We start from the raw sequence: 25511 nt of genomic DNA, 5'->3' as shown, positions 1-25511 counted from the left end.
TGGCCACTCTGCAGCTGAAGGAATGTTTTGAAAAAGCAAACTGGGACATTTTTGAACATACAGACCTGGAATTATTCACTGCATTCTTTGACAGCATTCTTTGTTGCATCAGAACCTGCACTGACAATGTTAGAGTAGCAGGGTACCTGTTAATCCATTTCTTTGCTAAGTTCGAGTTGGAGCCTCCAATGGCAGCTGCCCCGAATGAAGCAGTGCAACCAAGTACCTCTATCCTCAAGGTGGAGGAGGGTTAGGGTTAGAGTGGCTCTCACGCCGTTGGTGATGAAATGTTTTAAAAGACTGGTTCAGAGTCACATTTCGACATTCATTCCTCGCACTTTTAACACACACCAGTTTGGTTATACAGCCAACAGGTCAACTGAAGATATTGTCTTGCCCCCCTGGAGCACCGAGATAGCTACGCACGCATCCTCTATTGATTTCAGCTCCACTTTCAATGCCATCCTCTCTGACAGATTAGTGTGTAAACTGGCAGACCTGGGAATCCCCTCTTCCACCTGTAGTTGGATTAAGGACTTCCTGATGGATCGATAACAAAGAGTCAGCCATCAACATCAGTACTGGCTCTCCTCAAGGCTGTGTGCTGAGCCCTCTGCTCTTCACGCTGTACACATATGCTGTGTTTCAGTTCATCAAACTACCACCCTTGTTAAATTTGCAGACGACGCAACTGTAGTGAGCCTATAGTGGGATTAGTCTGCCTACAGGAATGGTGCACAGAAAACAACCTAATCCTAAACACAGCCAAGACCAAGGAGATCATAGTGGATTTTTGGAAAAGTAAAACAAACATTCAACCGCTAAACATCTGCGGAGATCCAGTGGACAGGGTGTCAAACGTCCGTTTCCTGGGAGTTCATATCATGGATAACCTGCTCTGGGATGTAGACACAGCAGAACTGGTAAAGAAAGCGCAGCAGAGACTCTATTTCCTGAGAGTCCTCAGGAGGAACAATATTTCTCAAAAACTGCTGGTGTCCTTCTATCCATGCTCTATTGAAAGTATCATCTGCTATTTTCTCTGTGTGTGGTTCCCCAGCTGCACAGCAGCACAGAGGAAGACTCTCCAGAGAATGTTAAAATCTGCCCCGAAGACCGTCAACTGTTCTCTGCCTTCTCTTGAAGAAGGCAGAGTTTTACCATACGAGTCTTTTATTTTAAATTAAGGGGCATCCAGGAAAATTCATAAATAATTTTGAAATTACAGTCATACAAAATGACTAATTAACAAAATAAAATCAATTCAGAATATTCTTAACTACATTTACACTTTGTTCTATACAGACGACTTGATTTTTCTTTGTAAAAGAGAACCTGATTAAATTTCACATTTAGTTTTTTTTTTTATTTTAACATAAAATTAATTAACATAGCAGCCTACGTAATTAAAAACTGAAGTGTAACAAAGGAACAGACACTCGAGCAGATTGGTATTTAAGCAGAATTTAACAGTGTGAATGCCATGCTTTGTATTTTAAAAAGAGGACTGATAAACACTCCAAATATCGTAAATTGGAGCAGCAATTCAGTTACTGAGGTGCTAAACTAGAGTTTAACCCAATCCAACCCAACTAATTGGCTCTAACTATAGGCCTCGAGCCCGAGGTTAACACAGCATATTATTTTATTTGCGATTTTAGTGCTTTCATTTTTTGACCACCGTTCAAGTAAGCGGTGCAACTTCTGTTTTTAGCTTTTAAGCGTCTTTGAGCTTTATTTCATCTTGTTGTTATGGAGCTTGTTGTAATGGCAGAGTGAGAAAAGGTCAAATCATCTGGAATGTGTGATTGATGGGAGCGGAGCAGCGTGTACATTCAGTGCACTGTGCTTGCTACAGCCTGATTCACTTCTGTACCCTACCTTCTTTCTTTATTTCTTTATTTCTTCAACAGGTTAAACGTGTAATGACTCACTAGGGACTTGGAAAATCAGCCACGACACAGGAGTGAGCAGAAAACTTGGATATTTATTAAAAGACAGCTCAGACCGGGCACACTGGATCGTCAGCTGCAGCACTGCCAAGGGGGGCAGAGAGGAGAGATTGGTGACTGGAGAAATAGCAACAAAGGGATCTGTTGGTGTGTAGGAAAGGAACACTAACCTGGCTTGGCGATCAGGTACTGGAGTGATCAGCCAAGGGACAAGGAGATGCTGCACTGATGCAGGGCTCAGGAGGAAGTGCCCGGTGTTATTGCGCAATAGCCAGCCCCACCCTTATCTCACCTCCGACTGACTACTGACCAGTTCTCTGTCTAACAGGTCCGGAAAATCCCTGAAACCCGGGTCTTACCCTAGAAATAGGTTTATATGTGATATTCTGTTTAAACTGGCGGCGGAGAAAACTCGTCTAGCTCTAACTACCTTCAATTCCAGAAGTTATGACCCTTTTCAGTTGAGAAGCAGTCAACAGAGTAGCCCCCACTGCTGCATAGTTTCAACAACCACTCCTGTTAATGGTAGCTTTTCCCCTTAAAATAACATGCACTTGTTACCGGCTAGATTAGATTTAGTGACTTAGACCTAAGTCCCAGGGTCATTATTTTTACACTCACCAAAGGAAAGTACGAAGCCACCACATCTCTAGGATCATGTACGCTAATTTTACTATAATCAGGGGAATCTACAATGATCAAATGACTCAATTAATCTCGATGTCCACAAGTTTCATTGGAATTTTTAGTATGTAATTTATTAAGCAAGCTTTAGCAGGGATAAATGACAAGCAGATTAACTTTCAGAGATTACAAATTCGCAATAAGAAATTAAATTCAAATTAAAATCAATCATAACCTATTTTCCTTTCTATCCCTATCCTGTGTCACTAGTTTAATTAAGCCAGGCTTTTGGGGGGCAGTTCAACTCACACCCAGATGGCAATTGATCTCGGCAGCAGAATTCTTCAGATGTCCTTGGTCAGAGTCTTTGTCATGACGTGGCAAAGTCCTCTTTCAGAATAGAAGCAAAGCAGAACTGTCCGTTGTCCTTCAAACACACAGAATCTTCGTCTTTTCTCCAAGTCTGCTGCAGTAGGGTAGGGATCGTTGGGTTGAGGCAGAGGGGTTGGTCTAAGCAGGAATCAGGGCTGGGGGCAAATGGATCTCGTCCCTACTTAGTGGCGCGAAGTCTCAGCTTCCCCTTGGTTCCAGGGCGTGGTCCTCTGCTGGTCTTCAATCTGCATCCTCTTGTTGGCTCCTTCAGTGCCGCGGACAAAGAACAGTTTCTTCCCTTGTCTGCTGGCTTTTATACTCTCTCAGCCCATGGTTGCGTATGGGAGAGGTTTACGTAACTTCTGGAACATTCTGATGAGTCTGTGGAAAGCCCCAACCTTTCCCAACCATCATCTCTTTCGTGACTCATTGCAGCAACTCCGTTTGGTACTTCCCTTTTTCCGCTGGCCATCTGGTAACTTACTTCCTTTTTGAGCCTCCCAAGCGCCCCCGCCCAATTGTGACACAGTCCGAGAACAAGAACCTGCCTTCATTTCTCACGATCTCAAATCTTCAGTCATCACATTTCTTTAATACATTATAAAACATAATTCTACAGTTATAAAACATAAACTATTTGTCATTGTATCAACTTATAACTCTCAGTATGATTCTGTAACTCAAGCTGTTACTGTCTCTAATCATCACTAATCATCATACACTACTTCAATAATCATCACACAACAATCAAAGTGTTACTGTCATTCAGATCACGAATACAGAATACACATTTCAAATGTACATTACAGATTATTCCAACCATTACATATGTATGTATTTTCATTCATCTTTTAATCATCATTAAATCAATATGCAAGATTACTGTTATTTCTCCGGCCTTTATGCTCCGTTTTCTGCGTGTACCTGGAGAGATCTCACCACTTTATGCCAGTTTTCACGACATCGGGGAGGGGAAGCGCTGATGCAGGGCAGGGCACTAACTCTGTGAAGCAGCAGAAGTACCAAATCTTGGTCAGACGGCCCGAGGTCATGCACAATGGGGCTGAGAGCAGAATCCATGGGAGTGGGCGAGCGCGGTCTAACCAAAACAGGCGTGGGTCGAGATCCAGATGGGCGATCAGCAACAGTCCCACAAGGGCAAGGCAAAAGGGGCAAATCCGGGGAACAAGAGCATGGTTGCAATGATGAGGGCGAGATAGAAGTGCTGGAAAACTACTTGCTGAAAGCGTTCGATAATCTGGTAGCGTGGTTGTGACTGAGAGAGGCTTAAGAAGGGAAACAATCAGGGAGCGACACAGGTGCAAGGAATAACGGAAATGAGGGACATGACATGGATCAGCTCAAAACAAAAACACAGAACCATGTGTTTATATTGTGCATTCTGTTTTGATTTTCTTGGTGCTAAAATCAGCCTTATCATACAGGTCTGAACCCGACCCGGGCTATAAAACTAAACTCTATGCTGAAACTCCCTTAAAGCCTGACCTGTCACTTTCACAACATTCCCTCAAATACAAACAACCTGAACCTTTGTATTCACATGCAACTAGAAAGTTTTTTTTTTAGATCTATAAAACTCTTGGAAGAGTCGCCGTAACCTCTTAAACTAGAGATGTTCTCAAAATAACACTTCTGTTTCAGACGTAAGTTATGAACGTGACAAGCTCCATCAGCCATTGAGCATACGGGCATGGTCTTTCCATCCGAGCAGAATATGTTGCTATCACAGTAGCAGCATTCATGAAACTTTTCTAGACTATACCTGGTTACATCTACACAGAAATAAGATTGTGGTTTATGACATGTAAAAATTACATCTGCAAAATCTGTATTTTGATTTTTGTATTTCTTTTCTGCTGCATTGCTGTTTTGCTGTAAAAAAAAGTCTTAACTTTTTGTATGCAGCTGGAGGGTCAGGTGGTGGCCCTGCTGGTGCAGAATATGGAGCGGCTTGATGAACAAGTGAAAGAAGAGGCTGATGGCATCTACAACACGCTTGGTAAGAAAATGTTCCTCCACTGTAAACAAGCAACTTTTGTCATCTTATACTGTAGCAATAAATGTAGAAATTGCTGCAATTCTCAACTCATTGTCTCCAGAGAGCAATTATTTCAGCAGCAGGTCATCAGAAACAATCAGAAAAGCTACAAACATTTTTGAACATATTGTGTTGTGTTCAGAACCTTACAGAGTTTTGCATTACATTGTCAATATAAAGATATGGAAAGTGCAACAAATACAGAAAACAAACCAAAAACATCCTTAATTAAAAAGAATTAAGACAATGAGTTAATAAGGATTTAATAAGTTATTAAAATATAGTTTAACAATACCATATTCCACTTTTATGTTTCTACCAATGTTTATGTCTGGGTGTGACTTGTACAGTGGTAGAGTGGTTGTCTTGCAATTGAAAGGTTGTAGGTTTGATTCCAGCTTCCTCCTGCCACATGTTGATCACTCCTTGGGCAAATTTCAGGCAATTATTATCTAAAATGGCAAAAAAAAGAGAAGGGAAAAAAAAACTGAAATTACAATGAAAACCTTGAGAAATAATTCTGGAGGAAATTTCTGAGGTTTTCAGAGGCAGGACATGCTTGATTTGGGACATGAGACTTTGGTGGGCTATCTATTTTCTTGGATTATATTAAGTGGATCCTGTATATATATGTTTGTATTTGTGAATGTGAATGGGTGAATGTCTATACTGTAAAGCGCTTTGCTTGGTCAGTGTGACTTCAATAGCGCTTTATAGAATATGTCCAAATTACTGACTAAATTCAAAACATTTTATTACATAAAGAATTTCTTAGCAACAGCAGCTTCGATGCAGGACTAATGGGTTAGGCTTAGCTTGGCAACTGTCTAACTCAATCCATTACTGCATCTGTTTTTACCAGGGACATTGCATTATGTTGGTTTACTGTTTTTCTATATTATATAAAGTTTTATTTGCAGCACCATTTCAGATTTAGTTTCCTTTTTTCATATTTACAGTTCTGAAAAGAATGCACCTTTTTTCTTTCACCTATGGGTTCCTATTGAGGTCCATCATATCATTCAGATTGGCTCTTATTTATCAGATGCGACTCTGCCAAAATGAACATGAGTGTGGGATATGATGAAGTCCTGTAGTCTCTGTGTACCCAAGTTTATGTCAGTGTGGAACTCCAGCTCAGTGACGTGCGGTCAGGGGAGGCAGAACCTCACCTGTCCACATGGAAAAATAATATTAAAATAATTTATATTGCTATATATTGCCCTGTGGTTTGTACTATAAAGTACCTATTTTTTACTTAGCTTAACCAATTCTGATTATTTTTGTCTTAAAAATCGCTGGATTTTCGCATTTTCCCATTCAAATGCTCAGAAGCGAAGCCGGTGAGGCAGCAGGAAGCTGAGCCTCACCTGGGATTGATCAACCTCTCGCTGCACTGGCTGCCGTTCAATGGGAGCAGTTCCTCCTATCTGTACGCCGGCAATAAAATGGCTAAAAAACATTTAATATATGGACTGATTTTCCATAATTTCGCTTATGTGTATAATGTACAGTTTTTTTTTGTCACCAACTGTGTTTGCATCGTGTTTTATGTGCGGGGGAGCGATCAGAAACGGCAGAGAACAGACGCAAGGTGAGGCAGGCAGTTCTCTTGCCTCATGGCAGGGGGTGCTCATGATCCCAGATATTGTGACTCCACAACTGCAGAGTAAGACACAGTGAGCTAGCCATGGAGCTAGCCATACAGTAAATAAGTAAAGTACAGCGATATATTCGTTTTCTCCTCTCTTCCGACGTCAACATGAAAGACTACATTTCTACATTTAAACAGTTTTCTAAAGTGGATTTTCAATTGAAGCAGGAGATAATAACTAAAGGAAGACCAACACCGGAGCTGGAAGCTTTGCTTTGAGACAATTTGGTGATTCTTAAACGGAGTAGAAAAGACATGCCGAGGATAGACTTGGCTTTGGATGAACGGATATTTTAGTGTAATTAGCGGTGCATGGATATCATTGATACATAAAGGTAAGACAGCAATAAGATGTTTTTGTTTAGTTTTTTTTTAATGAAATGTGCGTTTTGTGGGCTACAGTTTGTATGTCTAAATAATTCAGTAAAGTAGAAGCGGTAGCTAATCTACCACAACAATTATTCATTAATTAAACATTAAGCCTAAAACGTACTACAACAACAGACTAAATGTTCTGTTCTGTGTGCAAAACTCTTGAATGTTTATTTGGTGTTAAATCCTGAAACATGAAGTGGCATTGTTGTCAGTTGCTATGGCAACGAGTCTGCGTGTAGCTTGGTGGATACAGACCATGCTTTCTCGGTCTTTCCCTTTGCTGTGGTTCATAGCACGAAATCAATACCTACATTTCTACGTTTCACTGAGTTAACGCGGCTATGGATGGCATGTAAAAGGTTAGTCTTTTTGCCCCCTCAGCGTTGCTTGCCTGCGTGAAATTTCCGTACGTCCAATAACATGCATGGTGTCTATATAGTGTAAGTCAGTGCTTCACTAGCAATGAACCTCACCGCACGTCACTGCTCCAGCTTTACCTGAGATTTATTATCCCATGCTAGTGTAAAATACTGCTTAACAGCTCAGGAACATGTTTACTGAGGTTCATGTTGGATTACTGATTTTTTTCCCTTTTTTTTTTAGTTTACTTTAAAAATTACACAGACTGGTTGCACAAACATTGACAATGTTTTGAGCAGAATTGCAGAGATGAGAAATGTAACGNGTATCGTGTTTTGTGTGCGGGGGAGCGATCAGAAACGGCAGATAACAGACGCGAGGTGAGGCAGGCAGTTCTCTTGCCTCATGGCAGGGGGCGCTCATGATCCGAGATATTGTGACTCCACAACTGCAGAGTAAGACACAGTGAGCTAGCCATGGAGCTAGCCATACAGTAAATAAGTAAGTACAGCTATATATTTGTTTTCTCTTCCGAAGTCAACATGAAAGTCTACATTTCTACACTTAAACAGTTTTCTAAAGTGGATTTTCATTTGAAGCAGGAGATAATAACTAAAGGAAGACCAACACCGGAGCTGAAAGTTTTGCTTTGAGACAGTTTGATGATTCTTAAACTGAGTAGAAAAGACATGCCGAGGATAGACTTGGCTTTAGATGAACGGATATTTTAGTGCAATTAGCGGTGCATGGATATATCATTGATAAGTAAAGGGAAGACAGCAATAAGATGTTTTTATTTAGTTTTTTAATGAAATGTGCGTTTTGTGGGCTACAGTTTGTATGTCTAAATAATTCAGTAAAGTAGAAGCGGTAGCTAATCTACCACAACAATTACTTATTAATAAAACATTAAGCCTAAAACGTACTACAACAACAGACTGAATGTTCTGTTCTGTTCTGTGTGCAAAACTCTTTAATGTTTTTTTGGTGTTAAATCCTAAAACATGAAGTGGCATTGTTGTCAGTTGCTGTGGCAACGAGTCTGCGTAGCTTGGTGGATACAGACCAAAAAAGTGCTTTCTCGGTCTTTCCCTTTGTTGTGGATCATAGCACGAAATCAATACCTACATTTCTAAGTTTCACTGAGTTAACGCGGCTATGGATGACATGTAAATGATTAGTCTTTTTGCCCCCTCAGCGTTGCTTGCCTGCGCGAAATTTCCGTACGTCCAATAACATGCATGGTGTCTATATAGTGTAAGTCAGTGCCTCACTAGCAATGAACCTCACCGCACGTCACTGCTCCAGCTTTACCTGAGATTTATTATCCCATACTAGTGTAAAATACTGCTTAACATCTCAGGAACATGTTTAATGTTAGATTACTGATTTTTTTTTCTTTTTCTTAGTTTACTTTAAAAATTACACAGACTGGTTGCACAAACATTGATAATGTTTTGAGCAGAATTGCAGAGATGAGAAATGTAACGCATTTTGACAGAGCCTGTCCAGTTGCTGCAGTGATTCTGTTTTATTCATCATAACATATTTTATTTACATTCTAGATGTTTTTTTTGTGTTCAGCCTACGCTGTTCGACTCAGTATTTGAGCTCAGAATATATTTTCCACAGCACTGCAGTGGTGTACCCTCTCTCTCTCTTGCTGCACTACAGTTTTTGCACATTAGCTGGGCTTTTTGTTTCCATGGAGATTCCATGTTGCCTTTTTGGGTTTTACCTTGGTACTCCACCCTGCACTCGTTTGCTATTTTCCTGTAAAATAAGAAATCTACACACAGTAGTAGTTATCTTTTTAAAATACTTGATAGCTCCTTGGACATTGTCATACTCCTGCATTTTTCCTTATAGTTGGCCATATCCTTTCCTTAATCATCATCTTTTTAACCTTTTCTGCTCAAATCAATTACATTTTGTAGTTTTTTTTTAAATAAATGTGCAAAAAGGACAGTTTTTGTTGTTTTTTTTAACCAGTATTTCATATGTGACATTCATATGAGAAGGATAAAAGCTGTTTAGATGGTATGTGGTGATTTTAGATTTCAAACCTGAGAGGCAGATATATCTGTGAGAAATCTGGGGCATTCACTGCACCCAGCAAGTTCTGCAGTGACTCCAGTTTCTTTACTGCATAATGGATAAAAATAGCTTGCTTGAATATTCTGAACAATTGATAGGTCTGACCTTGTTTAATACAGAACTTCTAGAAAGAGTTGTGTCTTTAAGCAGCTGCTGTTTGAGGCTTGGGGTGAAGGCTGACAGGAAGCCCTCGTGGATTTCCTTTTTACTGTCACACAGCAGAGTTTCACAAACCTGATTGATATTCTTGAGGTTTAGCAGCATGTCTCCCTGCTGATAACTGGTCTAAACATTAAAAACATTTTTTGCTTTCAAACTTTAGGGTTGAAAAAGAACATATTGTAAAAGTATGACTAAGTGAACATTTGGAATTAGGACTTCACAATTTCTTATTGTTGAAATCTCCCTCTACAAACCAGCTGTGTGAGTTCCTGTCGGACCTAAAAGGCGACATTCTTCTTACAACAAAGTCTAAGTCATGAAACTGAGAGAACTGCCTACAGCTTGTAGGAATGTGTGGATATTTTGACCTAATTCTGATTCTTTCACTTGTTGATACCAATTTTACCTAATTGATATCAATTAGGTAAAATTAGGTGAATCTGGAGCTGTAACTAACAGGAACCAAACTAGGTATTTGTCAGGGTGATATTTATACGTTCTCAAAACTGGAACCTTCGCTGCATGTCTTCCCTCCTTCTCTCTCTACACATTCTGTGCTAGATAAACATTTGAAAAAAAAAAAAAGTCTTCCTGCAGTTAGTTGTCATTTATTTCAGACGCGGCGTCACACTGTGTGTGTGAGCAGTCGGTGCAAAACTACTTTTTCTACCAATTTCAAACAACAAAAAGGTACTTAGATATGGTGTGTTCTTGGGGTTGGGCAATATAGCTTAAAAATAAAAAGATTTAAAAATTTTTCAAACCGCACTTGATTTCTAATTGGAATCATTTTTCTTTTGGTTTCTTCTATAAAAAAGACAATTACAAATGACAGAAAATATTTTCATAAAGTAGCTTTTATGTCAGTCGTCCCTTCTGTGAGTTGGAGTATTAGGACCAGGATGCATGAATATTTGTAGTACGAACAAGTATGAGTATATAGTTATAATATTGAAATAATAAAGATACAATTTTACCAGAAGAATTTCTTCAAGTTATAAGACAAAAGTTGTTTTAATGAGAAAAACACTTTAAAATTTAAAAATTCCTACTTCATTCTTGTATTACTCCGACTTTGTCAGACTTAATTTTCATATTACTATGACTGTTTTCTTGTAACATTATGGCTTTATTCTTATAAAGCCTATATTTTGTATTAGCCTATATTTATTAGTGTTGACCTGAATCCAAAGTTCAAATAGATAAAAGCTGTAAAACATGTTTGCCAAACAAGATGGCGGCCCTGGGTGTGCTGACATCACTGTGAACTATGGAAACCCAAGGTGTTCATTGGAGAAAAAAGAAATCCAAATTTTCCAACAATTAAATCTTTTCTAAAGTTTGATTAATCAATAAAATTGGTAAAATCAGTTCCACAGGTTATGTGTTTTGTAACAAACCATCACGACAAGGATGACAGTTTTAACAAATATGTAAAAACAAATAAAAGTTATATCCTGCAGGATGGCTTACTGGCGAGCTTTTGGTGTGTCTGGTTGCTTTAAATGAAGAGTGTTGAATACGGACCGATCTAAGGTCTGTCATTCTGCGTACCGAGGTCCAGGTTTGGGGAAAACTTGCAAATCCTTTAACAACAACTAAATGCAGATGACCAGTAGGGGCAGTGTAGGACCCTGTGGTCAAATTAGCTGCACTTTTCTAGATACTTCTGCAGTCTGTATTTTTTTTAGTCTCCTAAAAGTAATTCATTTGGTTCATTCAATAGCATTAAAAGCGACAGAAGGACAGTAGGAGACTGTAAAAGTCCTGGCCTCTGCGTTCAGCCTCCCATGGATCCGACTTTTCTGCCCCTCAGCTGTTTTTGTGTTGAATGAGTCCGTTGAGATGATTTCTCTCTCTTTGTTGCCAGATTGAGGCCGTCTGTCAGAAGAGCTGTTTAGGTTTGTGTGTGTTTGTGGCGTTCATCGCGGGAGCAACACTAGCGCATCCTCTGAAGTTGTGCGTGCGTGTGTGTGTGTGTGTGTGTGTGCAAAAGAGAGAGAGAGTTATCAAGGGAGCTCTCCAAGCTAGAATAAGCCTTTTGTCTGCGTTGGCTGCTTTCTGTTCTGGGCCTGCTTTCCTCCAGGATGCTGTCTGCTCCGTTTGAATCCCTGATAAAGGGCCTTGGTCTTCCTCCCTCTGCACCCCTGCGCTCTATCTCCTCCTCCGTTGTTGTTTCTCCATCATTTCTCTATCATCTGCAGCCCATCTCTCCAGATGTTGCTGTTTTTTTCCCCTGTATTGCCGCGCTGCTCCTAACTCAGCTCTAGCATCTCTCTGTTTCTCATCCTTCATCTTTGACTTGTCCACCACCCTGTTCTCCTCTGCTTTGCTCTTCTGCTCATTTCTTTCTTCTTTTTCTCCATTCTTCCCTCTCTCTCTCTCTCTCTCTCCCTCTCTCTCTCTCTCTCTCTCCCTCTCTTTCACAGCTTCCATTTGCTCTGATGAAGGGATGAATTACAGAGACAGGCCTTTGGAAGCAAAGAATTGTAAGATAAGTTGGGGAAAAAGCACAGAGAGAAAAATCTGATTTGGTGTAGATTAGTCACACCCGACTGATACTTGATCTGCTTAATAAGATCAGGTTTGATCTGGAATTTCAGATTGCGGTTTCCATCCTTCGGTTCTCTGGAAGCCCTTTTTGTTAACGGGCTGCAGCCTGTACTGTGAACATCAGGTGAAAATATCTCACAGAGCACACAAAACTATTTACACTTCCATTTCCAAACCAATCTCACATGTACTGTTTTTTATTTTATTTGTATCATCATTATTATTATTATTATTTGTACTACGACTGTCAACTTCAACACATGCCATTAATCTGAAAATTCTAAAGCGTTAATATTACAAAATACAGATTAATTGAACTACCTATTCCTGCGGAGGCTTACCTCATTCACACCAGCTCGATTCAGCGACAGCAGACGAAAACAAAACTTGAACATTTAAATCTTTCTTGTGTTGCTAGCCCTGTGTGTACATCTGCGTGCACGAGCTCATAGTTTCACATGCAGGAATTACGCCGGCTGGATGCGGACAGCAGACTGTTGCCTCATCGCTCAAGTTCATAGGAAATTAATGGAGAGGGACATTTTTACATTAATTGTTTAAAACAAAATGGCTTCTTGTTAACCCTCCAGAATATACAAACCTAGAAAACTGAGAATCTTCAGACATGTTAGCTTTAAGAGAATAAAACATTTTCTTAAATATTTTTTGAGAACATGGTGTTTTTTTAATATGGGCAGTTAACCAGGGCCGCATCAGAAAGGAGTGGGGCACCCAAGATCTAGAACATAAAGTATATCTTATCTGTCAGTTGTCCCTGAACAAATTTGCTTCTAGTTGTATGAATGTGTTGTGGTATAAGTTTCCCTCAGTTGCTTTTGAGTACTGGGAGATTACATTACCTGCTTTCTGCTACAACCCCTCCCCCCAAAAAAACAGATAATTGCTTAATTGGTTGGAGTCCGGCACAAGGCGGGGCTTTCCCAGTGCAACAACTACAAGTTAGTTATAGTGATTAATTGTGATTACTCACAGCACCAGAGTGTGATTAATCTGATACATTTTTTTCAATTGATTGATAGCACTAACTCATACACACGTCAAATTTAATTTTAAATCCCTCTGTTTCACAGCATAAACAGTACAGTTAAAATCTAGGGGGGCATTATAATGCCAAAAGTACTCAGTCATTCATCCAGATTATTGAATTCATCCAAAGCCACATGTGGAAAAAATCCAGCACCCTTACTGTTTCTATAGACATTTCTGACAGACGTCTCAGGAGTTCAGAGTAGAACCAAAGCAATTAATCACGATGAATCTGTTATTGAAATAATCATCAACTAGTTTAGTAATAGGTTATTAAACTGGAGCATACAAACTCAAAAAGAGGCAATTTGGTGAAAGAACAACACACTCACAGCAGTAATTAAGTCAAATCTGTGCATAAATGTATACATTTAGCATTTATGATTAAAAAAAGTTTGGTGTTTTACCCAAAACTCCTCAATTGGCAGTTTTAGCCTCAGCTGATTCAAATTCTATAAAACAATCTTCTACTAAGCATCCTTTGCTTTCCAGTTATTTAGTAGTGCTGATGATGACAGATACGGTGGGAAGGGGAAAACTATCAGATTGGGTAAACACTCAAGATCAGAACCTTCTGGCTCTTAGACACACTCACTGCTTCATTCCATCCAGAAAAACTGTAAAGTCATTTTTTGGCAGACGTAATGTTCCATGACTGATTTTTTTATTTATTTTTTTCTCCAATCTCTGCAGCCATTACTGAAAACATGGCAGAGTTCAGACCTGGCCTGTGCACTGAAGCTGCTCAGCAGGGTCTCATGCAATGGCTGCTGAAGAGAATCAAGGTAAGAAGCTGACGCTCTGACCACTCGACTGTTTGGACAGACATACGTAGGAAAAACTTTCCCATCCAGTCTGTCCTTTTCTAAAATGTAGTAAGGTGCCTTGTTTTGTCTTAGACATAGAGCTGCACTATAACCACTGCAACACTAGTGTGCAGCATATCACAATGGGAATGTACTGCTTTGACACAGGATTTGACAAAAGATTGCTCTCTGCGTATTAACAATGTATGATTCTAGCAATGCCCACATCTGATCTATAGTTTTAGAAAAATGGAGTTACATCAGTATTTTCAGCAACAGCATCGTGATTTTATATTTTTCTGATATGATGTACACCCGTGCTTAGAAACTTACCTAACAAACATAGAACTTCATTGTAAATTCACTTTTCAGTTTGTTTTTATCTTTCAAATTTTTGATAATCATACATTTCTTCTGCTGCTTTTTAGCTTTTTTTGTGCCTTTAGTTTGTATTTAGTTTTATATGATTGTTTGGTAGTCACTAGATGTAGGTGAAGACATCACCAGTGGGATCACTACGGTAACCATGGGAAGTGAAGATCCCTTATTTGAAGTAATTGATATATTTGCATGAATAATGAAAATGCCAATGGTAAAATGAAAAGGAACAATTAAAGCACAGTAACATGTTCAGTTAATTACATTATTACTTCAAGTGTACTGAGATATTTGCACTAGAAACTAAACCAGAATTACTTAGTAACATTTTGTATTTTTACAGTGAAATGCAAAACTAAAGTCATGTGAATCTCCAGTACAGCGTTTTCAGTTTTATGCAGTCTAGTTATATTAGACTTCATTTAAAATTCAAATTCAAATCTTGGAGATGGATTAAAGCTGAGTGGTTTTCTGTCTTCCTGCAAATCAAAAAAGGTTTCATTAGATAAATCTGATAAAAGATGATTTAAATCAGTCAGATGAGGTTTTAGCTGCTAAACACCTCTCTGCTGGTGTGAACATTGCACTGCATAAGCTTAAAAATTATGATTTGGTTACTTTATAAAGTAAGTTTTATAACTGTATTAAGATGTAATGAAATTTTTTGTCAATTGTAGCTATCTAATTCAGATATTGTGTTGATTCGAAGGTCATTAGTTTTTTTTCTGTTTTCACTCTGTTGGTTGTTGTGATTGAAATAAATGAGGCTGTAGATTTATTTGGAAGCGCTGTGGCTCTGCTTCATGTGACGCCGTGTGAGGCAGAAGCACTGCTTCAGGCTGCAAACCGGAGAGCTTCCTGTGGAAAACCTGGACAGTTTGGAGACCTGAGCCTCTCAGCTGGACTGCTAAATACATCTCTGTTTGTCCTGTTTGTGCCTTTCCCTTTTTTTCTTTGTTTTCTTTTTCCCCCTCCATCTCCTTTTCTGTTATTATTGTCTTTATTCTCTTTCTTTTTCAAATCTTCTTTTTCTTTCTATTTTCTCTATTTTTCTTTCCCACTTTTTCTTTTTCTTATTCTTTTTTCTATCTTTCTCCCTTCATTCCCCTTGTTTTCTTCTCCCTCTTTCTTTTTCTCTTTTACTCTTTTCTCTATTTGTCTCCCTCTTTCTCATTTCTCTCTCTTTTTTCCCCTGCTCTCCCTCCTTCCTTCCCCCCACCCCCCAGGCTAAGATGCCGTTTGATGCTAACAAGCTGTACTGCAGTGAGATTCTGGCCATCTTGCTGCAGAATAATGACAGTAAGTTTTTCTTTGTAAAAGCTCTGCTCTGTTTTTGAACCTCTCAGAATTATTATTCCCTCTTATTATTTTCCTTATGCTGATGCATTCTCTGTCAGCATCCCTTTATTGTGTCATTTCCCTCCTTCCTTTTTTCCCCTCATTACACATTCCCATTACCACTCCTATTTAGATTCCTTTGAATTTTTTCCTCCCTTCCTTATAAATCTCATTTCCCTCTATTATTTTTTTATTTCATGTTACCTGTCATGTTTTCCACCATCTTTCTGGGTAGATTTGCTGTTGTTTTCTTCCTTTCTCATGCTTAATAAAATACTAAAATTCTGTAGAGCCACAGACAGCCACAGGATGATCAGGTTCCTAGTCCATATCGATCTGCATTTGGAGTCGCGTCTTTTTAAACCAGCTCCTCTTTATTTTACTCCTGCTGTCTCAGTTATTAGCTGCCTTCTCTGCATTTCAGCATCCACAAAGAAAAAAATCAAAATCTAAAAAAAAAAAAAAACTGAATAAAGACCCGCTGTCACAGATAACGTCTCATGATTAATTTGTGTGTGTCTGAGGTAAGAGCAAGGCAAATCATCTCATTTTACATAAAAGTGACTCTTTGGCTTCTTGAAATCCTAATTTGCATGTAATTATCATCTCTTGCTGTTACATGTGACTTAAAGGACAGTTGTCAAAGTTTAAATGGGAAATTAAAAATATAGATGCTTCAGCTTGCATTTTTGAATCAAGTCCATTGTTTTCTCCACCTTTTCATTTTTTTGTTTTGTGTTTTGTAATAAATAAAACTTTTTAAACTTATTTTAAACTTATTTTTAATCTTTACGTGCATTTTGATTGTAATCTTTCACTTTATTATTTTACTTTTCCCTCAGCTACCAGAGAACTACTGGGGGAAATGGATGGCATTGATGTATTACTGCAGCAGCTCTCTGTAAGACTTTTAGCAGTTTTTTCTTTGACCTTTGACCTTCAGTGTTGTTTTCCCTAGTTAGACCTACTGTTGCTGGTCTTGTTTAACTGTGCAGTTGATTCTAATCAACACATCAGTGTGTTTATGGAACATATTGTTGACTGATCAGTGGAATACAGTGCTTTGCAATCGGATTTGTAAACTTTTTTGTAAACAAGAATATATGTATATATTTTTTAAATTACATGATCTGAAAAGTGTGGCTTGCATTTCCCCACCTGAGATTTTATGTAGCGGGATTGAATTAAAATGGGCTCAATGCAAATTAGGGGTGGATGATAAATCAGCCCTGATTTCCTGAATTTTGGATGATTGCCTGATTCTTAATGTGAAAATGATTTTGTCCACCAAGACCTTGTGTCTAACAATAGTCTCTCCATTTCTGTCACTATATTTAGCAACTTTTCAGACAAAAGAATCTGTATTGTTTCACAATTATGTCATATTTAAAACTGCAGTGATTTATTTTTCTTTTAAATTAGTTTTGTTATTATTACTACTTTTACTATTATTATTATTATTAGGACTTTTTGAATTGATTCTCAGCTTTTCTTTCTACATGTGCCCAAATCTCCTTCAATTATTATCAGAAACATGTTAAGCATTTTAACTTTTCTTCCAAAATCAGGCCTGTGAACCCTTTTAAAGGGCTTTCCTTTGGTTCGTCTCCCAGGTGTTTAAACGTCACAACCCAAACACAGCCGAGGAGCAGGAGATGATGGAAAACCTCTTTGATGCTCTCTGCTCCTGCCTCATGCTGTCCTCCAACAGGGACCGCTTCCTCAAAGGAGAAGGACTCCAGCTAATGAACCTCATGCTCAGGTAAGACTGCGGTGTGTAAGGAACACACAACCAGAACCTCAGAGCCATCCAACATTTTCATGTTTTTTACTTTGTGGCCGCATGTCCACAAAACTCTGACTTCTAATACTGCTCTTCTTCTGGCTTAATCTAGTAAAACGGTAGATTGGATGAAATGCTAAATGCATCACACCCTGATTAATGTTACATTTATTCATTCTCCATTTTTTTTCTCTAGTAGAAGTAAAGCAACAGATAGTATGTTGATTTGTTTTACCTTTCCAGCAGGAGCCGTTTAGTCTCCCCGTTACACATGTAGAAACTGATGCTTTAAGCCATTTTCAGATTTGTTATTGCTCCAAACACCATCTGGGAAGTTTCAGGTTTTCTATATTTTGTGTATTAAATGAATACATTTAAGGACTTTAGATCATTTGACTTCATCTTTGGGTTCAAAGATAAATAAGTTGAGATGCTATGGTGCAAAAGAGGAACAAAATACTCTCTTCTGGACCTTTCGGTCCTTAAAAGCTCATTTCAGAGCTTTTTCCCCTGTTCTCTTGTTCTACTCTACTGCCTTGCTGCACTCTGCTAACTGTTGATTGATTGGATGAGACCGGCAGAGAGCTGACCTTAAACACTCATGCAGACTCACCACATGCATTTATGAAACCTTCACAGCTTCTGCACCTGAGCACTGATGATCACATCACTAGACATACACATTTAAGACGGCGATCAATAACTCATTATGACAGAATCAGCCCTATCTTCTTAAACTAGAACATAATCATTTTTGTTGGCTTGATGGAATTTAACCAACAAAAATGGTCCAGCATTTACGGTTAATGTTGGACTTATCACTGTAATCGGGGACATGGGACAATGTGAGCTTCTCAGAATAATAACAGTAAAATTGTCAGTGTTGTGGCATCATAATAACACATTTTAAAAGAAAAATAACCAAAGTCATTCCCCATAATTCAAGCAATATCACCTATTAAGATGTCAATGTTTCTCCTCAGTATATTTGCTCTTATTTGAAGTATGAACAACTATTTTCCATGAAAAGTAAAACAATTGAGAGAAAAGTATTAGTTAGGTTTAGAAACTCTTATAAATTTCTGAAGATTATAGGGAGAAATATCACCTATAATTTTAATAAATATAAATTTCTTATCAAAAGAAAATAAAACAGAGCAAATGAATCCAATGCAACAAAAAAGTGATTTCACACTGCCTACTGCTTGTATAGATCAGATGGAACAGAAGCTCTGTGACAGACTGGCGACCTGTCCAGGGTGACCCTGCCTCTCGCCCGGAACGTTCGCTGGAGATAGGCACCAGTAACCCTCCTGACCCCATTAGGGACAAGGGTGTAAAGAAAATGGATGGATGGAACAGAAATTTTTTTATATATAAATGAGGACAATTAAAACTTACCAAGTATTTGTTTAAATCTCAGGTGACGTAAGGAAGACTTTAATGCTTAGCGTTGGACTTATGACTTAATGGTTGTTTTAAGGAGACGTTTCAAGTTAATCTTGGGTGTTGGATTTGTTGGGTTAGATTTGGTTTAGTTCAGCCATCTACGCCAAACAAACCAACTTTTAATATTGGCACTTTAAAAACATCACAACTTTTTAAGGCCTGTTTTGACTATGAGACAAGTTTCCCAGAACTTATTTTCTCAGAACGTTTATTTACCAAAGCTGCTTGATTTGTTTCTGCGGGCAAGTCCAAAACAGTCAATGATTCTTAGAGGTCAAACCTTCTTCTAGTGATGAAACTATGTATCTTGCATTGAATTACTACAGATTTTGTGGAATTGTGGAACTGTAGCAAATGTTAAAGTGATTTTTGCTGATATGCATGCTGTGAAATTGTATAGTAATCCCTTTACAGTTGTAGGATGACTTTTTTTTAAGCATTCACTGTTATTTAAAAAAAAATTAGCCATAAAACATATTATTGATTATTGAAAATATATATTTAATTAGTGCTTTGCAACTTAAATTTTTAATCAAGTTAATAGCAAGGTCTGTAATTAATAAATCATAATTATCTGTATTTTAATTGATAGATCAATATTTTGGACAACGTTCACTACTAGACTCATCAGATAACTCCTAAGTTACTGTTAATATGTTGTCTCTATAATCTGCAACAGTATTAAAACATATTTGCCTCCCGTCATACTCACATGGCCAATAACTTCCAGCCAATTCTTGCCTCCAAATAGTTATGTTACTTTATATGTTTTATCTCCAGACTGAGTTGCCGTAGCTTCCATGTGGAAACATCACTCCCCTTGCCCACCCCAGCCGTCCATCATCTGCAGCGTGTCTGTCTGCAAAACCAGACACAACTGCCTGAAATATGTGTCCCTCCTCTGAGATAAACTCTGTCATGTGACATTGGTGGAAGGGGGGGATGACACTCAGACAGACAGCTACATTTCCTTAGAGGATGTGTAGGATAGAGTGGGAGATGTAAACAGACTAAAGAAAGGTTGCTTCTTCATTCCACCGCATGACATTGATGCTGGAAACGGTTGAGTGTTTGTTCTGCAGGATATTTGTTTGCCTGATGTTGGTGTCGTGATGGGTTAATAAAAACTACTGAACATAACCTTTAAAACAAAAAAATAAATGTATAATAAGGTGAGGTCAATGGGACACTTTGTAAAACCTCAAAATGATCAACAGGCGGTATTTGCAAGGATTCTACTTGGTACTGAAAAATTTGCATGTGTGTAATTTTATTTAGTCTTAAGTTTGGAAAACAGAAGAGTTACTAGGAAAAATGTTTGGCTTTGTTGAGTCAGCACAATTAAGGTAATATCTTAAGGAGCTTGTTTGTTGAATGTTTATATTTTAAAATGGCGCTGCATGAAGTGCATTTTGGATCCCACACCAGACTTTGTTTTGACTGTTTCTCTTTGCCTTTCTATTATGGCCTGCCATCTTTATTTCCGTATCAACTGGCCCTGCTTAATGATGACCAGCGACGCCCTCTGCTGGCTGGCAACCAAACTACCACACTGAAAGAAGTTCTAAGTTACATTATTAATCGATTGGAACTATCCATCCATCCATCCATTTTTTGTTCACCTTTGTCCCTTAGTGGGGTCGGGAGGGTTGCTGTTGCCTATCTCCAGCTAACGTTCCGGGCGAGAAGCGGGGTCACCCTGGACAGGTCGCCAGTCTGTTGCAGCGATTGGAATTAATTTTATTCTAATAAAAAATTAATCAACAATATATTGTAAGCCGATTATTTGCTTGCATCCCTGAAATGAATTTAATTGTTTTTTTTTTTAGACGTGCCTGTCAGAACCTCAACATCTTGGTTGAATGAACATGGTTTCTAAATCTTAATCTGCTGGGGGTATGAATAGTTTTGAGATTACCTGTAGCTACTACAGTGCAGTTTTGCACAGCAGTATACACTCCTGATCAAAATCTTAAGACCAGTCAAAAAATTGCAAGAATTTGCATTTTGCACTATTGGATCTTAAGAAGGTTCTAAGTAGAGCTTCACAATGTTAAAGGAAAAAATCAGTGCAAGAGACAAGAACTTTTGAGCGGGGAATTTTCTGGAAACTGCATTTACACTCAAACATGATTTTTTCAGCTGATCAAAAGTTTAAGACCATAGTCTTTAAAAGCCAAAAGCTGTGCAAAAATCTGGATTCCATGTCATTTTCTGTCAAGTCTTTACACTGTCAAGACCTCCTGATGGCAAAAGCAAAAAGCTCACTGACTTTGAACGTGGTAGGATTGTTGAGCTGCATAAGCAAAGCCTCTCACAACGTGCCATTGCTACTGAGGTTGGTCGCAGTAAGACAGTCATTTTGCATTTTTTTAAATGATCCTGAGGGTTATGGAACAAAAAAGTCAAGTGGTAGACCCAAAAAAAATTTCACCAGCTCTGAGCCGCAGGATCCGATTGGCTGTCCGTCAAGACACGGGATGATCCTCTACCCAAATTAAGGCCATTACTGGTGCTGACTGCAGCCCAATAACCATCAGACGGCATCTGCGAGAGAAGGACTTCAGAAACAAAAAACGTCTTCAAAGGCCACGTCTTCTTCAACGCCACAAAATTGCCCGTTTTGACTTTGCAAGGGTGCACCAAACATGGGACATCGAAAGGTGGAAGAAAGTTGTCTTCTCTGATGAGAACAAATTTAACCTTGATGGTCCTGATGGCTTCCAACGTTACTGGCATGACAAGGAGATCCCACCTGAGATGTTTTCTACACAGCACAGTGGTGGGGGCGCCATCATGATTTGGGATGCGTTTTCCTTCAATGGAACAATGGAGCTTCAGGTTCTGCAGGGGCGTCAAACAGCAGCTGGCTATGTGGAGATGTTGCAGCGGGCATCCCTCATGACTGAGGGCCCTCGTCTGTGTGGTAATGATTGGGTTTTTCAACAGGACAATGCTGCCGTTCACAATGCCTGCCTGACAAGGGAGTTCTTCCAAGAGAATAACATCACTCTTTTGGACCATCCTGCATGTTCCCCGTATCTAAACCCAACTGAGAACATTTGGGGATGGATGGCAAGGGAAGTTTACAAAAATGGACATCAGTTCCAGACAGTGGATGCCCTTCGTGAAGCCATCTTCAACACTTGGAGCAACGTTCCCACTAGCCTCCTGGAAACACTGGCATCAAGCATGCCTAAACGATTGTTTGAAGTCATCAACAAGAATGGTGGAGCTACTCATTACTGAGTCCTTTTTTTGACACTTTGATTTCTGTTTTGGGGGGTTTTGTTTTTTTTTTTGATCAGCTGAAAAAATCATGTTTGAGTGTAAATGCAGTTTTCAATTAATTCCCCGCTCAAAAGTTTTTGTCTCTTACGCTGATTTCTTCTTTTAACATTGTGAAGCTCTACTTAGAACCTTCTTAAGATCCAATGGTGCAAAATGCAAATTCTTGCAATTTTTTGGTCTTAAGATTTTGATCAGGAGTGTATGTTAAGCATATTCACCTTTGTATGTTTTTTTCTAGGTTTTATTCAAGATTGACATTTCTGTTATTGGTTCCATTATATAAAAATCCTCTATTGTTATGGTTCAACCAAGAACACATGACTGTAGCTGATTGTTAAACTGAACACTTTCTACCAGTTCAGACTTATTTTAGAACTTTTACTAATATACCTTTTTAATGCCATCTTCTCCTCAGAGAGAAGAAAATGTCTCGAACCAGTGCTCTGAAGGTTCTGGACCATGCTATGATTGGGCCCGAGGGAGCAGATAACTGCCATAAATTTGTGGATGTCCTGGGCTTGCGGACCATCTTTCCACTTTTTATGAAAACCCCAAAGAAGATGAAGAAAACCGGTACTTCAGAGAAAGAGCATGAAGGTCAGTCAGTAATTACAGAATGTGGCAGTACTAACATGATTTCTTTACAAAGGCCGCAGCCAGCTGCAAAGCTACAGCCCTGCTGTGACCTCTTCAAACTGCATGACCCGCTGGATAAAATGGCAAAGGCTACCATTTTTTTCTCTGGGTCATGTCGATTTCTGTGTATGACTGAGTCCGTAGTTCTTCTCTTATGCAACACTCTGTTTCCTGAGGCATTAAATAAGAGGAAAAACAAAAAAAAAAAAACTTTAAAAAGTGAGTCTCAAAAAGAGCAACATGCCACTAAACGGGGTATGTGAAGGTGCTTGAAATCCTTGAAAATGCTTGAATTTCCATTGGATGTTTTCAGGGTGTGGAAATGTGTGGTTTCTATTTAAAGTCCTTAAAAATGATTGATATTCAAGCTACACCGTTTTGTAATAAAGTCCAATCTAACACTTGAGTGAAAACCTAAATTTGGAAAACATTGTTTATAGTTGAAATCAGATATTTTCATACACATGATAAACAGAGACATAATTTTTTTCCTCACTCTTTGAAGTTAAATCAGAATAAACTTTATTGTTTTAGGTCTGTTAAAATAACCAAAATTCTTTCTATTTGTTAAATGACAGAAAACGTTGTGAGAACATTACTTGGGAGATATTTTTTGTAACCTTGCCTGTTTATTGTGTGAAAGCACAATAAACACTATATGTTTGGATTGTTGCAATTAGGGCTGAAACGATTCCTCGAATGATTCGAGTACCTCGATTACTAAAATATTCGTTTACAACAGCCCTAGTTGCAATGTAATGAATATTTATTATCCCTAATAGCTTATTAATCTGTGTAATTGAAATAAATGCTAGCTTATATTTTGTACATTAAACAACATTATTGAAATGGGGGGATTTTCTTTGTTAAAATAGTCTTTTGTTCTCCGACCTGTCCATATCGGGGGTGTGAGAGAGACATTTCAAAACATTGCATTTTGTTTTATTTTAGTTGATGTTGTCCTTGCTGTAGGGTGTATAAGACATGAGGCAGTATTTCTTTTAGTTCTTTGGTTTTGTTTCATCTTCAGAGTGTGGTGCTGGAATAGTTTGAAAACGTAAAAATGCTTGAAAAGTGCTTGAATGTTACTGTGGGAAAAGTGAACAAACCCTGACTAAAATGAGTGGATTCTCAGTAGCTGGCCTGAAATCCTGCAACAGGTCATAATTAGGTGCTCTAGCCAGTGAATTGCGAAACGTTTCATACAACCGCTGCAGTTTTCATCGCATCTGTTTCTGATATTTAAGTGCAGTAAGTAACAGTGAAAACTCAAATAAACTCTGTCCTGTGCAGTCTAAGGAAGCTTGACTGCCTTTTATTTCCATTTAAATATGAAAGCACTCTGCACTTGATCTAAATCTCCACGAGCGCACCACTTCATCCATTCTGCCTTATGTTCTATCGCTTATTATTTCGCATAAAATTTTTATTTGTGTTCAAAATTAATTGTGCATAAATTTTTAATGAGCTCAGACCTTGATCTCTGGTATTGAATCACATATTTCATCAGTGGGGGACCCTGAAGCTGAATACTTTAATCTTTTCGATCTAATACATTTCACTGTTTTAATGACAGCGGATTCTCTGTTAGTTTTTTAATAAATGTTTAACCTGAAATGACAGTTAAAGTTTCCATTCAACATAACTATAGTTTTGCAACCTCTACAGGGTAAAGATTGGGGTTTTTTTTGGTTTAGCACCGCCTCAGTGCGGTTTGCATGTAGACATAGTGAAGATGACTTGTGAAGTTTTAAATTGAGCCTCAGATTGGGGTAGAAAAGGGATTTAAACAACTTCAAACATAGTTGTTGGTTAGACGGGCCTGAGTGAGTTGAGACTGATCTACTGGGGTTTTCACACACAACCATCTCTAAGCCTTACAGAGTTATCAGAAAAGAGGAAATGCAGTTGTATGGCAGACAATGTGTTGTTGATATTAGAGAGTAATGGAACAAGTTAGGATGACGTAATTGTAAGTAAAATTCTTACAATTAAGACTGTGCAATGTGTTATTAAAATCTCAAGTTTAAAGGAGGATATTTGAACAAAGACCACCAAAACTTAAATGATGTTATGAAGTAGACTTTAAACTGTGCTAGAAAAGATTTGTAAAGATTCTTTTGTCATTTTAAACATATAGATATATGATTAATATGTTGCATGTTATACTCCTACTTATTTTACGACTGCTGTGGCCTTAGGCATGAGAACTGAGAGTATAATGCAGATTGTTGAGTAGGATTTCGGGAAAGCATGAATCTGTCCTATCTTTAATCAGCTGTTCAGGCTTTTGGTCGTGTTGTAACACCTAACAGATCTTACAAACAACTTCAACTTAACAGTGGAGGCAATCTTTTGGGATTACAGAATTGTACCTGTTGATATTGCAATGTCTAAAATATAAGTAGAGATTAAATCCGGTCTCAGTGTTTAATCAATCTAAAAAGCTTAATGTGTTAATATTACATAATGCAGATTAATGGCATTACCTATTTTGACCTAAAAGCTTCTCTGCTGCAGAGGGTTACCTTGTTCACAGCAAGGTAACCGCGGTCTTGTACTGCGGTCAGCAATG

General features: G+C 38.4%; 1 protein-coding gene and 1 long non-coding RNA gene across 2 annotated transcripts in view; one reads left to right on the top strand and one right to left on the bottom strand.

Annotated features, from left to right (window-relative positions):
* Positions 1 to 25511, top strand: part of ctnnbl1 (catenin, beta like 1) — a 92353-nt gene that overhangs the window by 14020 nt on the left and 52822 nt on the right. Inside the window, exons 6-11 of the mRNA XM_007577922.2 lie at positions 4875 to 4968; positions 13949 to 14040; positions 15666 to 15738; positions 16620 to 16678; positions 17391 to 17539; positions 22716 to 22897. Coding sequence (XP_007577984.1) covers positions 4875 to 4968; positions 13949 to 14040; positions 15666 to 15738; positions 16620 to 16678; positions 17391 to 17539; positions 22716 to 22897 — 649 coding nt within the window. The remainder of the gene's footprint in view (positions 1 to 4874; positions 4969 to 13948; positions 14041 to 15665; positions 15739 to 16619; positions 16679 to 17390; positions 17540 to 22715; positions 22898 to 25511) is intronic.
* The window catches only part of LOC107833813 (uncharacterized), a 21079-nt gene continuing 9719 nt past the window's right edge, over positions 14152 to 25511 (bottom strand). The window contains exons 3-4 of the long non-coding RNA XR_001659584.1: positions 20523 to 20532; positions 14152 to 14162 (exon numbers count right to left, since the gene is read on the bottom strand). This is a non-coding gene — a long non-coding RNA (uncharacterized LOC107833813). The remainder of the gene's footprint in view (positions 14163 to 20522; positions 20533 to 25511) is intronic.

The sequence above is a fragment of the Poecilia formosa genome, unplaced genomic scaffold (genome assembly GCF_000485575.1).
Source record: "Poecilia formosa unplaced genomic scaffold, Poecilia_formosa-5.1.2 Scaffold460, whole genome shotgun sequence".
NCBI classification, from domain to species: domain Eukaryota; kingdom Metazoa; phylum Chordata; class Actinopteri; order Cyprinodontiformes; family Poeciliidae; genus Poecilia; species Poecilia formosa.
This window is presented reverse-complemented; position numbering and strand designations above follow the sequence as displayed.